General features: G+C 43.5%; 1 protein-coding gene across 1 annotated transcript in view; it reads right to left on the bottom strand.

Moving 5' to 3' along the window:
* Positions 1-656: 656 nt before the first annotated feature.
* GREB1L (GREB1 like retinoic acid receptor coactivator) overlaps positions 657-22,796 on the bottom strand; it is a 199,353-nt gene continuing 177,213 nt past the window's right edge. The window contains exons 29-34 of the mRNA XM_073631446.1: positions 20,008-20,176; positions 14,261-14,488; positions 13,073-13,214; positions 11,408-11,608; positions 10,588-10,726; positions 657-2,471 (exon numbers count right to left, since the gene is read on the bottom strand). Coding sequence (XP_073487547.1) covers positions 2,308-2,471; positions 10,588-10,726; positions 11,408-11,608; positions 13,073-13,214; positions 14,261-14,488; positions 20,008-20,176 — 1,043 coding nt within the window. The 3' untranslated portion in view covers positions 657-2,307. The remainder of the gene's footprint in view (positions 2,472-10,587; positions 10,727-11,407; positions 11,609-13,072; positions 13,215-14,260; positions 14,489-20,007; positions 20,177-22,796) is intronic.

Raw genomic sequence — 22,796 nt, 5'->3', positions numbered from 1 at the left:
AAGAAAAAAAGACACGTGGATGCTGCCACACCTACACATTTTTCAGGACCCTCCATCTCATCTTGCCTATGCTAACTGGTAAGCGACTCAGAACAAGGTTGTGGCCGACACCTGATGCACACATTCTTGTGCTAGGCCAGCAACTCCCCAGACAGCAAAGGAAGGACATACATGCTAGTCCTGGAACATGTATTAAAAAAAAAAAATAAAACACAAGTCAGCAGTGCCCATATTTCTATCCTGATGAGTATCATATATACTCGAGTATAAGCCGAGTTTTTCAGCACTTTTTTTGTGCTGAAAATGCCCCCCTCAGCTTATACTCAAGTAAAGCACTTTTCTGCAGCAGAGAATGACATTTTCCGAACCGACTTTGGTGCCCGTATCTCAAGGTCACTTGGTGCTAGGAACCCCAAATTTGGTGTGCAAACCCAGTGGAACTAGCACTACAACATATCCAAAGCTGGGGTTCCTAGCACCAAGTGGCCCCAAGACACGAGGCCCCAAAGTCGGTTTGGAAAATGTCATTCTCTGCTGCAGAAGTGTTTGACATTTTCCATACCGAATTTGGGGCCCCGTATCTTGGGGCCACTTAATGCTAGGAACTCCAGCTTTGGATATGTTGTAGTGCTAGTTCCACTGGGTTTTCATAGGGTTCCTAGCACCAAGTAGCCCCAAGATACGGGGCCCCAAATTTGGTCAATTGTGTCCATCTGCAGCAATGTCATTTGGGGACCATTTGAGTCCAGAGACCCCAAATTTTGGCTGCAGTTAGGGGGCATCTAGGAACCCTTAACTACTGAGTTTGATGTTCGGGATACTTATGGCTGCAAATAGGCACAGTGAGGCTACAAATGGGCATCGTTGACCCTCTTTTTTACTTACAGTATCTGCGCATTTCTCACCCTCGTCTTGTACTCGGGTCAATAAGTTTTCCCATTTTTTTTGTGGTAAAATTAGGTGCCTCGGCTTATATTCGCATCAGCTTATACTCGAGTATATACGGTATATATTAAGTGTTTTTTAAACAGCGTGTGCATCTTATATTTGGACAAGGAAAAAAAGTTTCACATTTATGAATACACCATACTTTTTCCTATTAAGACGGTATGCATTTCTTTATAACATTTCAATGTCAGGCTTCAGTTTCAAAACAACAGGGGTGAACACTTGTCTTTTGTGCATTTACGGTTATATAAAACTAATAAGTGCCTCAAGTCAGGCCTGTCTAATATGCGTTTCACTGTTCGTTTGTTTATATGATTTCATTCAGCAGAAATCCATGTCAGAAAGGCATGCAAAAATATAGATCTATTTTTGCCTTGGATATCAATAAACACATTTTCTTGAAACACACTCAGAATGCAATTTAAAGAGTGGGAACAAAATATAACCTTTTAACCTACGTCTTTTACAAGGAGGTTGCTTTTAAGATTAAGAATCGGTGCTTGTTTTATCTAGCATTATGTGAGGTAAGGGAAAAACCTTTTTTCTTACAGAGTAGCAGTAAACAGTCTAGGGTGGCACTATAAGGAATCTTAACATTCTGTAGCCCTATACAGGAATAAAATGTTCCCAATGTTTTTTTACATTTAGTAAACAGCACACTTGTATAGTAATAGATGAATGCAACAAGTGGCTAGATAAAATGTGTCGAATTGATGCATTTCGTCTGGGAAAAAAAAAAAAAAAAAAGGAAAAGTGCACACGCTGGACAGGATGTCAATAAAATAGGTCCTTATATGTTGACACAATCATCAGTTTTATGTATAGATTGATCATTTAGATCATGTACAGTTCATCAGCGATACTGAGAATACAAGAATAAAAATGATCTCTAAAAATATATTTGGCACACTTATCTCTCAACAAATGTAAAGGATCTGGAAACGCATTTAAAGGTTTAAGTGTCTCGCAGGAAGTCTTGCTTGGCCACAATTTGCATTAAAAACAACATTAGTAAAGTAGAAAGATTGCTCCACTAGTCATTTTTGTGCTAATAAAAAGTTGATAATCAGCCTGCAAATGCATTGGTCCAAAGACTCAGGATGATAATTCATGAAAGTAAAGCAAATAATGAAAATAAAAGGCAAAAAGCACTGAAGTCTTCATCTGTCCAACAGTAGCACTCAGATGGACAAAAAGGTAATCTTGATTATGTGAACATGGTCCATCCATTAATCAGAAGCAAGTAAATCTGAATCCACCGATTTCTTTTCACTCGCTTCAGAATGACCTTTCACAGACACTTTTCAGGTACTTCATTGCAAAAAATAAAAAAATAAATAAATTAAAGCCTCCCAACATTCAAATGTGTCGTCCAGTAAGGAAATAGAGTGGTTTGTCATCAATGCTGTTAGCAGTCTGGAACTCATCTCGCAGTCGGAACTGCCATTCATCCTCCAGCTCCAAACGTACGATGGTTTGCCGAAGAGAACTTCTGTCCTGACATATAACACAGAGTGTAGCACCTGCAAGTAAGAGGAATACAATATGTTTAGCATAAAACCACCAGCATTCATATTATGTCCCTAGCTCATAAGCTAACTAAACACCTATAGCTGGTGATAGTCTTATTTTTCTTAATGGCCCAATACAGGTCAGAAACCTCACTCCATACACACTGCAGTATGAGAGATTGCACAGGACAAAAATGATGTAAAAAAAAAAAAAAGCTGTAAGGTCCTGTAATCTGTAAATTGGCATCACCACCCCCTCTGCCCTTGTCAATGCCACCATCTTTAACAATTTGTGCATGTGCAGACATGCCACAGGGCTATTCTGAGTATCTGGAACCTGGCACAGACCTGCGGCATGTCTGTGAACATACAGGGGATCCTGGCACATGTGCAAAAATGGCGGTGATTTTCTGATATCGGACATTATCTGTGTTCATAGTTCGGAATCGTAGCATGTATGCAGACCTGCTAAGAAGGGGCAACGATGTAACGTCACCAGCACCCCAAATAAATAAATTTCACGTGTTTATTGCGATGTCAGCGTCACATAAGGCATAACAAACAAGACATTTTGGGGCCTTGCAGGGTCCCTTTTTTCAAGGCAACATAGTGACAATAGTCAATGTTGCCTTGAGAAGAGGTTCTACGACAACCCAATTCTTGATTTACATGTGTTTTTTGTGACACATAAGGCACAGGAAAGTCACCAGCACTCCAAATAAATGCAATTCATCTATGCATCCAATTCTAGCATGGCACCATCTTACAAAGTAGATGAGGCTGAAAAAAGACACAAGTCCAACCTATGTGTGTGATTATATTTCAGTATTACCTTGTATATCCCTGTATGTTGTGGTCATTCAGGTGCTTATTGAATAGTTTTTTGAAGCTATCGATGCCCTCCGCTGAGACCACCGCCTGTGGAAGGGAATTCCACATCCTGGCAGCTCTTACAGTAAAGAACCCTCTACGTAGTTTAAGGTTAAACCTGTTTTCTAATTTTAATGAGTGGCCAAGTCTTGTTAAACTCCCTTCCGCGAAGAAGTTTTATCCCTATTGTGGGGATACCAGTACGGTATTTGTAAATTGAAATCATAACCTCTCTCAAGCGTCTCTTCTCCAGAGAGAGAATAAGTTCAGTGCTCGCAAACCTTTCTTCATAACCAATATCCTCCAGACCCTTTACTAGCTTTGTTGCCCTTCTTTGTACTCATCCATTTCCAGTAAATACTTCCTGAGGACTTGTGCCCAGAACTGGACAGCATACTTCAGGTGCGGCCAGACCAGAGTCTTGTAGAGTGGGAGAATTATCGCTTTATCCCTGGAGTTAATCCCTTTTTTAATGCATGTCAATATTCGGTTTGCTTTGTTAGCAGCAGCTTGGCATTGCATGCCATTGCTGAGCCTATCATCTACTAGGACCCCCAGGTCCTTACCCACCCTAGATTCCCCCAGAGGTTCTCCCCCTAGTGTATAGATTGCATTCATATTTTTGCCACCAAATGCATTATTTTACATTTTTCTACATTAAACCACATTTGCCATGTAGTTGCCCACCCCATTAATTTGTTCAGATCTTCTTGCAAGGTTTCCACATCCTGCGGAGAAGTTATTGCCCTGTTTAGCTTAGTATCATCCGCAAAATACAGAGATTGAACTGTTTACTCCATCCTCCAGGTTGTTTATGAACAAATTAAATAGGATTGGTCCCAGCACTGAACCCTGGGGAACCCCACTACCCACCCCTGACCATTCTGAGTACTCCCCAGTTATCACCACCCTCTGAACTCGCCCTTGTAGCCAGGTTTCAATCCATGTACTCACCCTATGGTCCATGTCAATGGACTTTATTTTGTACAGTAAACGTTTATGGGGAACTGTGTCAAATGCTTTTGCAAAATGTAGATCCACCACGCATACGGCCTTCCTTTATCTAGATGGAAACTCACCTCCTCATAGAAGGTTAATGGCATGGATTCATGAAGAATCATTCTTGCCAAACCAATCTGATTACTGCTATTGATACTGTTTTCATTACTAAAATCTTGTATATAGTCCCTTATCCCCTCCAAGAGCTTGCATACTATTGATGTTAGGCTAACTGGTCTGTAAATTCCCAGGGATGTATTTTGGGCCCTTTTTAAATATTGGTGCTACATTGGCTTTTCTCCAATCCACTGGTACCATTCCAGTCAGTAGATCAGAAAAAAAGAAAAATTAGGAACAATGGTCTGGCAATTACTTGACTGAGTTCCCCAAGTACCCTCGGGTGCAAGCCATCCGGTCCATGTTATTTGTTAATGTTAAAGTTTCCCAAGTCTAATTCTAATTCTGTCCTCTGTTAGCCATGAGGGTGCTTCCTGTGATGTGATGAGAATAAACACTGCAGTTTTAGATACTGAAGCCCCCCGATTCCCTCACGAAGAATGAGGAGAAGAAGAATTTCAATTCGCCATATTCCCATCCTTTGTAACCAGATGTCCATCTTCATTCTTTATGGGGCCAATATGGTCTGTCCTCCTTTTTTACTGTTTACATACTTAAATAATTTCTTGGGATTTTTTTTTTTTGCTCTCCTCCGCTGTGTGTCTTTCGTTTTCTATCTCAGCTGCCCTAATTGCACCATTACATTTCTTGTTGCATTCTTTATAATAACTCATATGAATATGAATGCTGATGATGATCCTTCAACCTTGTATTTTTTGAAGGACTTCTCCTTTGCTTTTATATGCATTTTTACATTGGACTTAAGCCATCCAGGACTTTTGTTGGCTCTTAACCGCTTCCCGACCAGCCGCCGCAGTGGGTGAAGCGACGTTACCTTACATCGGGCGCGCACGCCCCCTAGGCAGCCACAACAGTCAGATTCGTTTTAGAACCAATCAGTCTCCAGGCCCAGCCCAATGATTTCTGGCCTGAACCTGCTGAATGGTCCTGACGAATGAAATCTTCCCCTGCCCGTGTAAGTGTAAACACAGGCAGGGGAAATGATGGCATCTCCCCTCGTGGAACTCTTTTCCGTTCCAGAGAGAGGACAGAGGACTTACAAACATGAGTTGCACCTACACTAACAGTACACGTAGGCACACATTTCATCCCCCGATCAACCCCCCAGTTAACCTCTTCACTCCCTGTCACTGTTACCCAGTGCAGTGTTCATATTTTTGTTTGATCCCTGTATTGGTGTCATTTTGTGACACTAATCAGCGTTAGGGTACTTAGTAGTAGCCCCAGATAGGTCTAGGGACCCCCCCTAAACCCCCCTAATAAAGGTTTAACCACTTGCTCACCCCCTATCACCATTGATCATCGTATTAGTGTTACGGGTGACGCTGGTTAGCTAGTTATTTTTTTTATAGCGTCAGGGCACCCGCATAAATTACCCATTAAAGGTTTAACCCCCTGATCATTCAGTGGGTGACATCAGTTTTAGCATCAGTCAGGGTCTGCGTAGCCCCAGGCAGCATCAGATTAGTGCCAGTAGCGCTAACACCCACGCACCATACACCTCCCTTAGTAGTATAGTGTCTGAACAAATCGATATCTTTGATCTGATCAGAACTATATTAGCGTCCCCAATAGTTTAGGGTTCCCAAAAATGCAGCGTTAGTGGGATCAGCCCAGATACCTGCTAGCACTTGCATTTAGCCGCCCAGCCCAGCCCACCCAAGTGCAGTATCAATCGATCACTGTCACTTTAAAAAACACTAAACACATTACTGCAGCATTCGCAGAATCAGGCCAAATGTCCAATCGAAGGTACACTAGTGAAGAGGCCTACACGTTTCTGAGCATGACAGATGAGAATGAAGAGGAACTCACCCATCTGTCAGATTCAGGCTCAGAATACAAACCTGTAGACAGCAACAGCACCCTGACAGATAGCTCTGAAGGCAGAGTAGTGGTCCCTGCCAAAGTCAGGCGTACCCCACCCCGTTCGTCTGCTGTTGAGGTGCAAGAACCACAGGGCTCTCGTATGGAGCAGAGAGCCAGTACTAGTGCCACTCATCCTTCTGGTGAACAGGCAAGCACCAGCGGCCTAGTACCTCCTGGTCATACATCCAGCACTGCAGTAACACTTGGTGACGTGGTGAGTCCCATAAGTGCAGTTCAAACTGGTGAGGTGGCTAGCACAACTAGTGTCCCACAGCCACCAACAAGACAAAGACAGGCCCGTTGAGCCCATAGTGTCCTTCCTGCTGCATTTGCCAATCCGAATTGGGAGCCCACCACTTCTGCAGCACCCGTTCTTCCCCCATTCACTGGCCATCCTGGAATTCAGGTGGAAACGGTTGATTTTACGTCACTTGATTTTTATTCGCTGTTTTTCACTGAAGATCTCTATAGATCTATTGTGGACCAAAGCAATTTGTATGCTGGTCAATGCATTGCCGCTAATCCCCTTGCCAGAGATTGGGGACCTATTATGGTCTCCGAATTTAAGACCTTCCTGGGCCTATCCCTCCTCATGGGCATAACTAAAAAAAAGTGAGTTGCAGTAACATTGGTCCACTGACCCAATTCACCATATGCCCTTGTTCTCTGCCTCCATGACCAGGACACGATACGAGCAGATCTTGCGGTTCTTGCATTTCAATTACAATTTACTCTGTTGTCCTCGGGGTAACCCTGAATACAATCGGCTCTACAAAATTCGGCCCCTCGTAAACCACTTCAACCAGCAGTTTGCAGCCTTGTTTACTCCTGGTCAAGTTGTCTGCGTTGACGAGTCCCTGATTATGCGTGCCAGATATGGGGTCAAGATGTACAAGTTCTGTGACAGGGCAACAGGCTATACATATAGTTTTATGGTTTACGAGGGAAGAGATAGCAGCGTAGAGCCAGCGAACTGCCCAGACTACATAGGGAGCGCTGGTAAGATTGTGTGGGACTTGGTGTCACCCTTATTTGGAACCACTTGTACGTGGACAATTATTACACGAGAGTGCCACTACTATTCACTTGTTTGATCATGGAATTGGAGCATGTAGCACCGCGCAATCTAATCGCCGGGGCTTACCCTAGCGGCTTGTAGATGATTCCTGTCTTAGGCTGGGGGAGAGAGCCTGCTTGAAGTGTAATAACTTGCTCCCTGTGAAGTGGAGGATACTAATGTTTTCATTCTGTCCTCCCTTCACGCAGACACGACGGTCCAATTTAAATGGCGACTGGTGTTGTGGAGAAACACCTCTGTGTCCGCAAATATAATCTTAATATTGGTGAAATTATGTATGTCTTCCCTGGTACCCCTACCCAAAGAAATCCCCAAAGAAGATGTTGTGTCTGTAGAAAGGGCAGATTTAGGCGTGACACCCGCTTTTGATGTCCCCTCCTGTCCTGACCAACCTGGTCTTTGCATTGGTGAATTTTTTGAACGCTACCACACACTAGTGGAGTATCAGCGCAGGGTACAGCATTGCACAGTCCTAGGGCACACTTGCACAGGGTCTCAAAATATGAGATGGTCATAACATTTTGAGAGACCCTAATCTGGAACGTTTACAGTTTACATAAAAGTGCAAAAAAAAAAGCCAAAAATTGTTGGTTTTATTTTTCCTCTCTTTCTCTTATTTTTTCTCTTATGTTCACTCTCTATTGTTAAAACATTACAGTTCTAAAATACATTATTTTTACTATGTTTTATTGCATTTTCTTTGCAGGTATAGTATGTCTTACTGTTATACTGTAATGTTACTTTGTTTTATTGTTATCCATAATTTGCTTAGCAGGTATGCCATTCAGCTGCAGCACAGATTTATTTATCTTGACACAATGCTCCTACGATACGTAAATCAGTGACTCCAGTGCTGTAGGAGGTGATTTCACCAACACAGTTAAAACAAAATATGGTGCATGTATGGCCATCATTAGAAGTGGGTGGATGAGGGGTGGTATTCTAATGGTGGGCATACCAACCGATCTCTTTTTCATGCAGCCCACAGGCTGCATGAAAAAAAGAAGATTACAATATATGCCCAACAAGGACAGCAACGTACTGGTATGTTCCTGGACTCTGAGTGGTTATACCAGAATGATGCCTGCAGGTTTAGGTATCAGCTTGGTAGCATTCTTTTCAGCCAGAATCGTCTTTCATGTATTTTTTGGCTAATTGGCCTCTAGACTGCTTGTACAAGCAGTGGGAGGGAACATCCCTCCTCCCACCTTCTTCCATGGTTTTCTCAGGCTCTCCTGTCTCCTTTCCCTGAGTTCTCACAGTTAGAACACACAGTAAGGGAACACAGTTAACCCCTTGATTACCCCCTAGTGTTAACCCTTTCCTGCCAGTGACATTTACACAGTAATCAGTGCATTTTTATAGCACTGATCGCTGTATAATTGTCACTGGTTTCAAAAATGTGTCAAAAGTGTCCGATGTGTCTGCCATAATGTTGCAGTCCCGATAAAAATCGCAGATCGCCATTACTAGTAAAATATAAATAGTAAAAATGCCATAAATCTATCCCCCATTTTGTAGACGCTATAACTTTTGCACAAACCAGTCAATATACACTTATTGCTATTTTTATTACCAAAAAAATGTAGAATACATATCGGCCTAAACTGAGGAAAAAAATAGCATTTTGTTAGAAAAAATAATTAGGTATATTTATTATAGCAAAAAGTATAAAATACTTTGTTTTTTTTCAAAATTGTCATTCTATTTTATTTATAGCACAAAAAATAAAAACCGCAGAGATGATCAAATACCACCAAAAGAAAACTATATTGGGGGAAAAAAAGGATGTCAATTTTGTTTAGGTACAGCGTCGCACGACCGCGCAATTGTCAGTTAAAGCGACGCAGTGCTGAATCGCAAAAAATGGCCTGGTCATTGAGCAGCCAAATCTTCCGGGGCTGAAGTGGTCACTTTCACTGAAAAGTTTTTTCCTTTATGCTAGGGTCACAGTACGGTATTTGTACATTGATATCATACCCCCTCTCAAGCGACTCCTCTCCAGATGCTTGTAGTCTTTCCCCATAATGGAGGTCCTCCAGTCCCTTTATTAGCTTTGTTGCCCTTCTCTGGACTCTCTCCAGCACATCCCTCCTGAGGACTGGTGCGCAGAACTGGACGGCACTGTCAAGATGCGGCTGGACCAGAGTCTTGTAGAGTGGGAGAATTATTTTATCTCTGGAGTGAATCCCCTTTTTAATGCATGCCAAAATTCTTGCTTGCAGCAGCCTGGCATTGCATGCCACTGCTGAACCTGTCATCTACTAAGACCCCCAGGTCCTTTTCCATCCTAGATTCCCCCAGAAGTTCTTCCCCCCAGCGAGTAACTTGCATTCATATTTTTGGCCTACAAATGCATTACCTTGCATTTTTCAAAATTAAACCTCATTATCCATGTAGTTGCCCACCCCATTATTTTGCTTAGGTCTTTTTGCAAGGTTTCCACATCATGCGTAGAAGTTATTGCCCTGCTTAGTTTTGCATTGTCCGAAAAACTGAGATTGAACGGTTTATCCCATCCTCCAGATCATTTATGAATAAATTAAACAGGATTGGTCCCAGGACAGAACCCTTGGGGACCCCACTTTCCACACCAGACCATTCAGGGTACTTCCCATCACCACCCTTTGGAGTCCCCAGTTTTCAATCCAGGTACTCACCCTATGGTCCATGCCGACAGTTTAGTTTGTACAATAAACGTTTGTGGGGAACTGTATCGAATGCCTTTGCAAAATCCAGATACAACACATCTACAGGCCTTCCTTTATCTAGATGGCAGCTCACTTCTTCATAGAAGGTTAATAGATTGGTCTGGCAAAAACAATTCTTCATGAATCCATGCTGATTACTGCTAATGATACCGTTTACATTACTAAATATAGTCCCTTATCATCCCCTCCAATAGCTTGCAGACTATTGATGTTAGGCTAACTGGCCTGTAGTTCCCAGGGATACATCTCTGCCCCTTTTTAAATATTGGTGCTACGTTGGCTTTTCTCCAATCAGCTGGTACCATTCCAGTCAGTAAACAGTCCATAATAATTTAAGAACAACGGTCTGGCTATCACCTGACCGAGTTCCTTAAAGACCCTCGGGTGTAAGCCATCTGGTCCTGGTGGCTTTGATACTGTAGTATAAACCTGTAAAGGCAAGTGGTTAAAGTGAAGCATGTACCTTTAAGAAACCTGAATTTCTTCAACATCCCTGCACAGACAAAGGAGTCACACAAATAGAGCAGAAGTCCACTGAATGCCAGTCCGTCACAGTTCACATTTACAGAGTGTGGTCTGGAGCTCACATAGCACAGCGTCACCTGAAATGTGGAATAGTAACAGTTCATTTTATATGATAACTTGATGAAGAAACGTTAGTGTGCAATTTTTTTTTATCAGAAGACATCTACATTAACACAGACTATGCAATTTGATTTAGAAGATAATGACCAAATATGGTTAAAATTGTTTATTAATGCCAATTATTTTTAACAGATTTCGGAAGTTTGGGAGTACTGACAATATGGAAGAAAAAAAAAAAAAGACGACGTGCATCACAAGCAAATGGAAAACCATAAAATGTTCAAGTAATCAATCCCAAGGCCTCATTCACATGTGTGTTGAGGCCTGTACACTGTGAATCAGTCATTTGTGTGACTGAAGCTGCTAGGTGCTGCCTGCAGAAAGCCTATGTAAGTCTATGAGGACACAGCAGCTGTATGGACAGAGCCACTCGTCATAATCTGACAAGCATACGGTGGCAGGTGAGTGGCCCCTGAACGCTGATAGCGTGCATTCTAAGCAGCTCACCCATATGCCTGTAAAATTAGGATAAGCAGCTGTGTCTGTAGAGTCCTCAGACTTACATGAGCTCTCTGCGTGCAGCACCTGGCGGATCCAGCCACATTAACAAATGCCCAATTCATGACGAACAGGCTTCAACACCTATGTAAATGAGGCCTACAAGCGTACAGGAAGAAGGCACATAGAATGGTGCTTACCTCAGGTCCTAGGTTCAGGTAGCAGTCTACAGCCAATAGTGGGTTCCTTGGATTGGTCACAGCCTTTGGAAACAATTTGTGAGCACTGTACTGAAGAAACTTCTCCAGCAGGAACTGAGCTGGAGCTGCCAGGAGTGTCTGCTCACTGTCTGGAGCACACACGTACTGCATAGGGGAGATGGGACCAGCACTTTCTGTTATCTACACAATAGAGAAGAAAGACACCATAAGGATGCCGCTTTGTCTATATACAAACAAAACAAGCTGATCGTTGAAAATTTAAACACAACTGCTTTAAAAAAAAAAAAAAAAAATCTCCAGAAGGGTTTAGTGGTTGCAGACCTCCAGTACAATTTACATGCTATAATCCCAAGGGGCCAGGATCTTCTTTCTAGTAATCAGATGGCCCAAGACCAGGGAGTCTCAAACATGCACTATATAGTACAGCTTGGTAAAGTGTAGGTAAATCTCCAAAATAAGCTCTTATTTGCCCCTTTTTGGTCTGTCTATCACCGGTTCTCTGCTCTGCCCCTCCAGCACTCACTGGAGTACTGGGCTGTGCAGGGGACAAGAACATTTGGCTCAGGCCTTCAGCCACCCATTGAGAGGGTGAGCCAGCTGCCGGTCCAGGCCTCTGGGAGGATCCCACGCACATAGTCTGGATCTTTTAAGAGCATGGACCAGGTCTGTGACATCAGCCCGCTGTTGGTTGAAAACTGATCACAGGTGCGCATAACTGCACGCCTGTGATCCAATGGAGTACAGACAAAAAAAACTATACTTCTCCTTAATTATGTTTTAGGATATCCGTTTGATGTTGATCTGGTCAAAAATTCAGAGCTGGCTTATGTCCTCTTCATACTTCCTGTGTTATCACAAAGAGATCTCCTAGAGCCCTTTTGCTATAGAGATATGAGAGTGGTTAGGTAGGTTAGCAAGAGACACTGGGAAGGTCCACACCACTCAGGTCTCTGCTTTGTGTGGTCAGTCCAAAACAGGTCCCTGGGGGTTGGGTGCTGAATTTCTGCCAAACCAAAACTTGTTATTTTTGGAGGTCTTTAAAAAGGCATACATCATGGGATTTTCTAGTAATAGCATTAACAAAAAAAAAAAAAAAAAAACACACATTTGTTTTTGTTCACATTAAAACTGCTTCTTCCTCTACACAAGCCATTGGGAATGTAAAAGCATCCTGAAGCAAGCAGGTTGATGCAGTTTATAAGGTCAAAAGCAGGTCTGAAAGAAGTCAACTGCAAGTCATATACACCTGTCAAACTTTGAAGGTTTTAGAAGCATCTTAAAACTGATGTCAAATGCATTTGACGAGCACCTGAAAGCAACCTGCATTTGCTCACTGACAAGTCCCAGGCTGACCACCAGTGACTCAGTTCTGCCCAATTTTAAGGCCTGAAGCAAGGAATATTAGGCCGTTTTGTGATCCCTCCCATTAAGAAATAACCCAGAAATTACTATTGATCTGATTTGTTACTTTGGGTTGTCATTGGTTCTGCTACTTCTCCAAGTATTTGTGCTGGTTGCGAAAGTACCAGTCATCGCTGTAGGAGGAACTATTCACCATAGTGCTAATAATGTTTAGAAAAAAGGGTTACCATCCTTAGTAATGCATATATCTCTTTATATTATGAAATTACCAGCATGACATACCATGACTTTGGGTTTGACAATGAAGTCCTTGTGTCCTCCCACGTGTATATGCTTCTTCATTAGACTAAAGTTGTTGAAGCGGCAAATCGGCAAACCTCCACTATTTGCTCTAAGGTTGAAATCTATGTCTTCACAGAAGTACCTGGAATAATAAACAATATCACGAAAAATGTACCTCCTGTAGAAATTAAAGGACAGTCTTTTCTTCATAAAAGAGCTTACACAGAGTAAAGGAAACCGACTTGTAACTGACCGTGTCCCTGTAAGAACAGCTTAGAATGATTAGTCTGACTCAATCTGTCTGCTCACTACTACTTACTGCACAATTTTATGCTCAATTCTAACCAAAACATATTAAGGTATTGTCAGAGCCGGTAAGAGTTGGAGTCTTTGTCGGGTTTCAATTGCCATCTATTTTCCTAGTGGGAAGCTAGAGGGAAGAGTTAACAAAAATGTTGCAACAACTCTCCAACAGAAAGGGAGGAAGAGTTCTGACAATGCTTTTATTGCTAGTTGTGTCTTCCAATCCCATAACGACTGTGCCCACCACCAATTTTGTCTGTAGAATGGGACACAGAACAAAAAAAAAAAAAAAAAAAAGAAGGAGACCCATAAGGAAAATTTAACCTCTTTCCCACAATACAAAAAAAAATAAAAATGAATGGACGTTGGCTTTTAAATGCACCTTTAGTGCTTATAGTAGCAAAACTCCACTACCCTGCCTCTTGATCAGTAAAAACACTTTTATAGATTCAATTTTGCACATTGATGATAGGTTTTATTAAGATTACACTTGTTTATAATCGTTTATCATTTTTGTTTGTTTTGTGTGTTTATTGGTATTATATGTCCATACGGATTCTCAGAGTTCAAATTTATTCAGGTTTCTTTTATCCAGCCATTATTTTAATAGATGTGTTGTGTTCAAGCAACTAGAGTTTTCATATATCCCAAGTGCATAGCAGATGTAGGCTAGATAGCACACCTAGCATAGGTTAATACTGTTCATTTACCTAGGCAAAATTAAGGTTTAACTCCCATCCTAAATTGTCCCAAGTTGTCATGCTTGCTTCTATGGGTACCCCGTCCTCATTGTCCTTTGTCAGACAAAGCCTCCTGTCTGGTCCAGTCAAGACCAAGAACTTTTTCATCTTTATGAGACTATACATTACCCCAAAGCCAACTTACCTGTTAAGATCATACTGCACATTCTGGGTCAGGTCCACGTTGAGCATTATAAAGTCATGAACATGGCACCTGGAGAAGGAACACTTGGGGAAGCTGGAATTTAGCTTGCTGTTCCACTTCTGGATTCCCAGCATTGCATAGTTGGTGATCTTTGGTGTAGCTTCCATGTGCTGTAGCACATACTTCAGAGAGACATTCTTGATACCGGAATCAGTCTCTGTAAATGGACTAGAAATATCCATATCCAGCTTTAGAATATGCCAGTATAGCTGTATTGTAATTCATTATCAGTATAGAACATCACAGTGCTGTGAAAGTGTGGTACACAATCAACTTTGCTAAACCCACTCATGTTTCCTCACATTTGTAATGTGCATCAAGCTTATAAAGCTGCTGGACCTTATACTACAGTGCCATAGCTCCTGTTCTTTAGGGATCTGGTGAAAATAACATTTTATATAGTGACTAAATTAAATGTATTCTAAAATGAACTTATCTTCATAAAAGCTGCTTTAATAGGAGTTTCTGTATAGTTGATGCGTTTCAATCACTGAGGCTCGGTTCACACTGGGGCGACTTGGGATCCGACTTGTACGTCCTCAAGTCACCCCAAGTCGCTCCAGAAATAGTTTCAATGGGAGTTAACGCTAGCGTCTTAATAGACACTACTGAAGTCGCTCCGACCTCAGAGCGTACTCCCTGTACTACTTTGATCCGACTTTGATCCGACTTCAGCCTATTGACTATCATTGAAGTCGGATCGCCGTCTCGCATGATCCGACTTCGGCATGCGACTTGTGCTCAAATGATCTTGAGGGGAACTCCGCGCCAAATTTTAAATAAAAATCCGGCATGGGTTCCCCCTCCAGGGGCATACCAGGCCCTTGGGTCTGGTATGGACCTTAAGGAGAACCCCCTACGCCGAAAAAACGGCGTGGGGGGTCCCCCCAATCCATACCAGACCCTTATCCGAGCATGCAGCCCGGCCGGACAGGAATGGGGGTGGGGAGGAGCGAGCGCCCCCCCCTCCTGAACCGTACCAGGCCGCATGCCCTCAACATGGGGGGTTTGGTGCCTTGGGGGAGGGGGGCGCGCTGCGGCCCCCCCCACCCCAAAGCACCTTGTCCCCATGTTGATGAGGACAAGGGCCTCTTCCCGACAACCCTGGCCGTTGGTTGTCGGGGTCTGCGGGCGGGGGGCTTATCGGAATCTGGGAGCCCCCTTTAATAAGGGGGCCCCCAGATCCCGGCCCCCCACCCTATGTGAATGAGTATGGGGTACATGGTACCCCTACCCATTCACCTAGGGAAAAAAGCGTCAATAAAAAACACAGTACACAGGTATTTAAAATAATTTATTAGGCAGCTCCGGGATCTTCTTCCGACTCCGGGGGTCTCTCCGGCGTCTTCTCCCGGTGTCCGCATCTTCTGCCGGCTCCACCGCTATCTTCTGGCGCTCTTTTGCCAGCGGTGGTCCGGACCTCTGGATCATCTTCTTCCCTCTTCTCTTCCAGAGATGTTGACACGACGCTCTCCCCAGCCAGAATGGTTTCTGTGCGCTCTGCAAGGGACTTATATAGGCGGTGACCCCGCCCCCTTATGCCGTCACAGTCCCTGGGCATGCTGGGTCTGTGACGTTTTAGGAGGCGTGGTCACCGGGTGATGACCACGCCCCCTTATGACGGCACAGCCCCAGCATGCCCTGGGACAGTGACCTCATAAGGGGGCGGGGTCACCGCCTATATAAGTCCGTTGCGGAGCGTTCAGAGACCATTCCAGCTGGAGAGAGCGTCGTGTCAACATCTCTGGAAGAAAAGAAGAAGGCAGAAGTCCGGACCACCGCTAGCAATTGAGCTGCAGAAGATAGCGGAGGAGCCGGCAGAAGATGCGGACACCGGGAGGAGACGGCGGAGAGACCCCCGAAGTCGGAAGAGGACCCCCGAAGTCGGAAGAAGATCCCGGAGCTGCCTAATAAATTATTTAAAAAAACCTGTGTACTGTTTGTTTTATTGACGCTTTTTTCCCCTAGGTGAATGGGTAGGGGTACCATGTACCCCATACTCATTCACATAGGGTGGGGGGCAGGGATCTGGGGGCCCCCTTATTAAAGGGGGCTCCCAGATTCCGATAAGCCCCCCGCCCGCAGACCCCGACAACCAACGGCCAGGGTTGTCGGGAAGAGGCCCTTGTCCTCATCAACATGGGGACAAGGTGCTTTGGGGTGGGGGGGCCGCAGCGCGCCCCCCTCCCCCAAGGCACCAACCCCCCCATGTTGAGGGCATGCGGCCTGGTACGGTTCAGGAGGGGGGGGCGCTCGCTCGTCCCCACCCCCATTCCTGTCCGGCCGGGCTGCGTGCTCGGATAAGGGTCTGGTATGGATTGGGGGGACCCCCCACGCCGTCCTTTCGGCGTAGGGGGGTTCCCCTCAAGATCCATACCGGACCCAAGGGCCTGGTATGCCCCTGGGGGGGGAACCCATGCCGGATTTTTATTTAGAATTTGGCGCGGAGTTCCCCCTAAAGATTCATACCAAACACAGTGGCGGGGATCCAAGTCGGATCCCCGTTCATTGAAAGTCGGATCCACAAGTCGTGTTGAAGTCAGGTTGAAGTCGCGTTGCAAAGTCGCGTTGAAGTCGTGTTGCCCCTGTGTGAATCGAGCCTAAGACACTGTCTTGAAGTACTTGAGACTAAAAGACAGAAGTATGTATATACTTTTAGAAGTTCAATCTGGTACACATCAGACTAAGATCAAATTTTATTTAACTACTTGCCCACTGGGCGCTTAAACTCCCTTCCTAACCAGACCATTTTTCAGCTTTCGGTGCTCACATTTTGAATGACAATTAATCATGCAACATTGTACCATATGGAATTTTTGTCCTTTTTTTCACACAAATAGAGCTTTCTTTTGGTGGTATTTAATCACTGCTGGGTTATTTATTTTTTGCACTAAGAAAAAAAGACAGAAAAGTCTGTCAAAAAATTTTATTTTTTTTCGTTTCGGTTATAAAATTTTGCAAATTAGTAATTTTTCTTCATACATTTTGGCCAAAATTTATACTGCTACATATCTTTGGTAAATATAACCCCATTCGGTGTATATTATTTGGTCTTTGTGAAAGTTATAGAGTCCACAAGCTATGGTGCCAATCTCTGAAAATTGATCACCTAAAACAGGGTTTTGCAGATTTTCAGACAAGACTGTAATATAATATTCTTGAATGCACGAAAGACTGCATGAAAGACTCTGGATACAAGCCTTCTGTCACAAGACATTTAGTAGCAGTAGCATGCTTTTTGGATTATATATACACACACACACACACACACACACACACTATAATATACACACACACACACATATATATATATACATACATATATATATACACACACACACACACACACACACACACACACACACACAAAAGGGGGGGATATAAATATTTTATATTAAAGTAGTACAAGAGGCTGAGACTTTTTGCTTGGATGAAATCATTTTATATATAATGCACAATACTAGTAAACTTTTACTTTAAAATGTAATTGTAATGCCTTCTATTACCTCCAGCTCATCAGCTGGTTCAGATGCTGATCTTCACTGCACAGAGCCCTTTTGGACTTTTTTTTTTTTTTTTACAAACTTATCATACTTACCTGCTAACCATGTAATGGTTTTGTACATAACAGCCCTGATTTTCCTCTTCTGGGGTCCCTCGCTGGCGCTTCTGGCTCCTCCTGCCTTTGGAGTACCCCTATAGCAAGGTAAAAAGCCTTCTGCATTTAGAATCACTTAACATCACCTCCTTCACCTGCCCAGGACTACATGTCCCATAAGTAGGAATGCGCCGATATAGAGTATTTTTACAAGTACTTGTGCAAATGCTCCCGATACCAAAACCAATACTTAGTGATGTGATTTGCGTCCATACAAAATGAATGGGTGCAAATCACACTGCAAAGATTAGCATGCGATTTGAACATAAATGTGGTGTGATTCCTGTACGAATCGCATGCGGTTTTCTGCCCTGTTACTGTGTAAACCCAGGCTAAAATCACTGACAAGCATGGGTTCCCACAGGAGCGATGGGGAAACCGCACGTGATTTGGAAAGGAATAGCATCGCATTCCTGTTCAAAGCGCATGCGAGTCTTTGCATTATTTTGTATGGATGCAAATCACACTGCAAAGTATCTGTACTTCGTACCGGTGCGTAGTTAACTGAAAAGTATCGGTACTCATACTCGCTGATTAAAAAAAAAAAAAAAAGAAGGGCATCTGTACATCCCTACCCACGAGGCATTGCTACTCACACATTCACAAGTTCTCAGGCACTTACTGACATGTATGGAAGGTGTACTGAACTGTATGTGTGCTGCACTGTGTATACTGACATGAACGGATGGTATACTGAACTGTATGATATGTAACTTATGTAACAAATACTGCATTCTGTATGCAGGCCAACTAATCCGCTAATTAACTAATGGATAATGAAAAAAGTTAACAACCATCTTCATAAATCAAAGCCAATGAGTTGTTTCAGCCCTGATAACTATCAATGATCCATATAACAACTTTGTTTCTTAGCTTTTGTAGTTGATTAGTGTAGAAAGCGTCAGGTCCAACAACATGCACTAATACAAGAGCCCCCCCTGCACTCTGCGAATGACACGATGTGGTCATAGAGTACCTGGTCAGACAGAACATTTCTAGTGACATTCCATAGGTATGCTGTTCTGCATGGAACTTTGCACTTGCTACGGAAAATGCCTATTTTGCCAAGCTAGTGAAGCAGGTGGAAATGACTTCCCGCCATGACTTCCTTTTTGGGTAAACTTCCGCAGGTAAAATCATATGTCCTACTTTACTACAAACTGTATAGAACAGGGATCCTCAAACTACGGCCCTCCAGCTGTTGTGGAACTACACATCCCATGAGGCATTGTAAAACTCTGACATTCACAGACATGGCTAGGCATGATGGGAATTGTAGTTCTTGAACAGGAGGGCCATAATTTGAAGACCCTTGGTATAGAGTTTAGGCTACTGAAAAAAAAATGCTGAAGTAGCACAACTGGTGCTGAATAAACCCTTGAACCCTGTCAAAAAACAGCAGTCCTGCACACCCAGGACCAACTAGGCACATGGAGCAGAATGCGACATACTCAGTGCCTACATCGTCATACTGGCTTTGTTCTTTTCAAATGGGCCCTGAATGGGCTTTGCCAATCAGAAAACTGCCAAGGAGCAAGCTGGCACAGAAAATGCAACATATTAGAAGTTCCCCCAAGTCGCTTGATATGTGAAATCCCATTTTAGTAAATAAGAGAGGTCTTAATTAGCACTACTGAAGTCGCTCTGACTTCAGAAAAAGTTCCTGGACTACTTCATGGTGGCCTCTGACTCGCGCTTATAGACTTCAATGGAAGTTGACTCTGAGTCGGCTCCTCATCTTAAGTGATGTGATTTGGATCCGACATTACAGGAAGATTACACAGGCTTTCCCTGAAGTTGCTGCAAAGTCACGCCAACTCACGCCGAAATTGCCTGGCAAAGTCACGTGACTTTGAGGTCTGCCAGTGTGAACGAGCTTTACTGTGGTGTAAGATGTAGCTTATGTATTAAAGTACAAACATTTTGTGCACTTCCCTCAGAAAACTGGACTACGGATTTAATCGAGACATGGTTTTACCCCTTTTACTCATTAGCAAGTTCAGTTTACTATGCAATTTTGTTCACGTACCTTGACTGATCTGTAGCTTTACCATGTACATTCCACAAAACACAGGAGTCATCCATGATAACAATGAGGGGCCATACACACTGACGTTTGATTCCCATCTCCTCCATACGATTTCTCTCCAGTTCCAGGTTGTGGTAAGACAGCTCTTTGATAAGAAATCTGGAGGCCCCTGTATATGGAAAAAGCCATGTGTTCACATAAAACTTTTTTTATGGAATGTCATTTTTTTTCCCTACTTCATTCTTCCACAATTAAATCCATTATTTTGAAATATCATCTGTGATGTTCACAAATGTATCCACATATTTCGTTTATTGTCAAAGTAAAGAAAGGTCTTTTTAGATTTCTGTATGAATAAATGCACCTTTTAAAGATAAAGTGGTTCGAAACCCTAGAGATGAAATATGAACAAAGCATATACTTCTATAGTGTGTACTTGTCTCAATTAAGAGCACTAAGTGCCATTTATGTCTGTTGCCTGATCATCTACTATCAGCATAAATCAATTTGGACAAGTTTTCCAAACACCAAGGGAAAAATGGTGACAGGGGAGGGACCTACAGCCTAAGCTCTGTGCCTATGTGCTGTGTGAAGGGGGGGGGGGGTCCCTTTCCCCCCAAAAAGCTCTCAGACCTCTCCTCACTGAGCTCTGCAGAGTGTAGCTTCAGCTCTCCGCCCCCTCTTTTCTGAACTCTCACGCAAACTTTAAAAATCCTGGAATTTTAACTGCTGTAGAGTAGAGAAGACTGCAGATAAACATGTACAGCTTATGTAGGAGGATTTGTTTCATCTATGTGAATTACACAAGGGCAGTCACTTCACTGGGTACATCTAATGCCCCGTACATGCGATTGGATTTTCCTGCCCTTAAAGTGGAATTTTAATCAGAAAATTAAGTCCTGCTAGATCACTTCAGGCTGGCCCCTTTTGCAGGTATAGCTATGGAAAACATTACAAATAAGTGGCTATATTGTTTAAAATCCAGTAATACACTCTCCAACTCTGCTCTGCACGTGCTCAGTTGTCATGGGCGGATCCAGGGAAAGGGGCAATTGCCCCCCCCCCCCCCCTGGAGAAATTAGTTGAGGGCGAGTGACCGGGCGGTTCGGTGGGCAGCTCAGCGGACGGGTGGGTGAGTGTGCGTGCGGCTCGGTGGATAAGTGGATGGGCGGCTCAGTGGATGGGCGGCTCGGTGGATAAGCAGATGGGCGGCTCGGTGGGTAAACGGGTGGGCAATCAGCGGGCAGGGGAGCAGAGAGATGACATCTCTCACCGCCCGGTGCCCACCCTGCAGTTCAGCACTCACTGTGCAGGCAGCCGCAGGCGGCAGAGACATTACATCATCTCTCTGCTGCCTGACTTCACTCTGGAACACAGCAAGTGACAATCTGAAACGTGTGGCAGGCGACATGGCAAGTGACAATCCGCAACGTGTGGCAAGTGACAATCCGCAACGTGTGGCAAGTGACAATCCGCAACGTGTGGCAAGTGACAATCCGCAACGTGTGGCAAGTGACAATCCGCAACGTGTGGCATGTGACATGGCAAGGGGCAATCTGCAACACGTGGCAGGTGACATGGTGAGGGAAAATCCGCAACGTATGGCAGGTAACGTTGTAGGGGACAATCCGCAACTTCTGGCAGGTGACGTGGCAACAGTGTTAATTTAGTCGACTAAAACATTTTAGTCAACTAAATGAATACTATTTTAGTCGACTAAAATACGACTAAAACTAAAATGCCATTTTAGTCAAAAGACTGACTAAAACTAAATTGCAATTACTGAAATGTACTAGAGATTTTAGTCGACTAAAACAATTGCAGAAGACTAAAATGGGACTAAAACTAAAATGCCATTTTAGTCCTAAGACTAAAATTAACACTGCATGATAAGTGACAATCTGAATCTGGTGGCAGGCGACGGTGGCAAGTGACACACTCAGGGCACCCACTGATTCTGCATTATGGTTTCATTTTATATAATGATTGAGGCGCTAACACCAGCCATTTCCTGATAAATTGCCCGCAAAACTTATTTTTTGGCAGTACCCCTCTCAAAACTAGACTCTGGATCTGCCCGTCAGTTGCTCTCTATTTTTAAGCATTTTTAGGCACCGACACATTTATAGAGGCTGATCTGCTGACAAGCCTTAAAACGGAATTAAACCCTCCTATCCTTTACAGCCAAGGAAGTGGCTTCTATTTGATTCTATGTGATCAGTTATGACACCAACCATTTGATGGTTTGACAGTTTGGTTGAAGAAATAAGCAGATGTGACAGTTAAGAGCACACGGGCCAAATGTCGGGAGACAAGAAGCTGGCCGCTCAACCGGATGTGCATGCTGATAAACCAGCAGCCGACCGACTGCCGATCAGCCCTCTCAGCCAATGGCAGAGATTGGTGATCAGAGTGTTCCGGGGGGGGGCATCCCCCTGTCAAAGCACAACAGTTCATTAGTACAGTGGCTCTGACCGAAGCCGACAGTTTTTATTCGTGAAACCTGCTGGATTGCATGAAAAAAAACCTGTAGTGTGTAACCGGCATTTGCAATCCCAGCATTCCAGGAATGTAACTTTTTGAAACTGTTAAATTGATGGGTTTAATTCCGCTTTATGATTTACTTCTATTCAGGGGTTCTGGGTTTCAGCAAAATGTCAGCCTCCAGCAAGAAGAAACAGGAGCAATGCTGGAGGGAATTTATAGCACACACTGATTCTTGTAGCATCATTACTAATGTAGAATGTAGGTTTCTTGTTAAAGAAAATTATTTTTTTGAGCAAGATGTT

Source organism: Aquarana catesbeiana, linkage group LG05 (genome assembly GCF_042186555.1).
Source record: "Aquarana catesbeiana isolate 2022-GZ linkage group LG05, ASM4218655v1, whole genome shotgun sequence".
NCBI classification, from domain to species: domain Eukaryota; kingdom Metazoa; phylum Chordata; class Amphibia; order Anura; family Ranidae; genus Aquarana; species Aquarana catesbeiana.
This window is presented reverse-complemented; position numbering and strand designations above follow the sequence as displayed.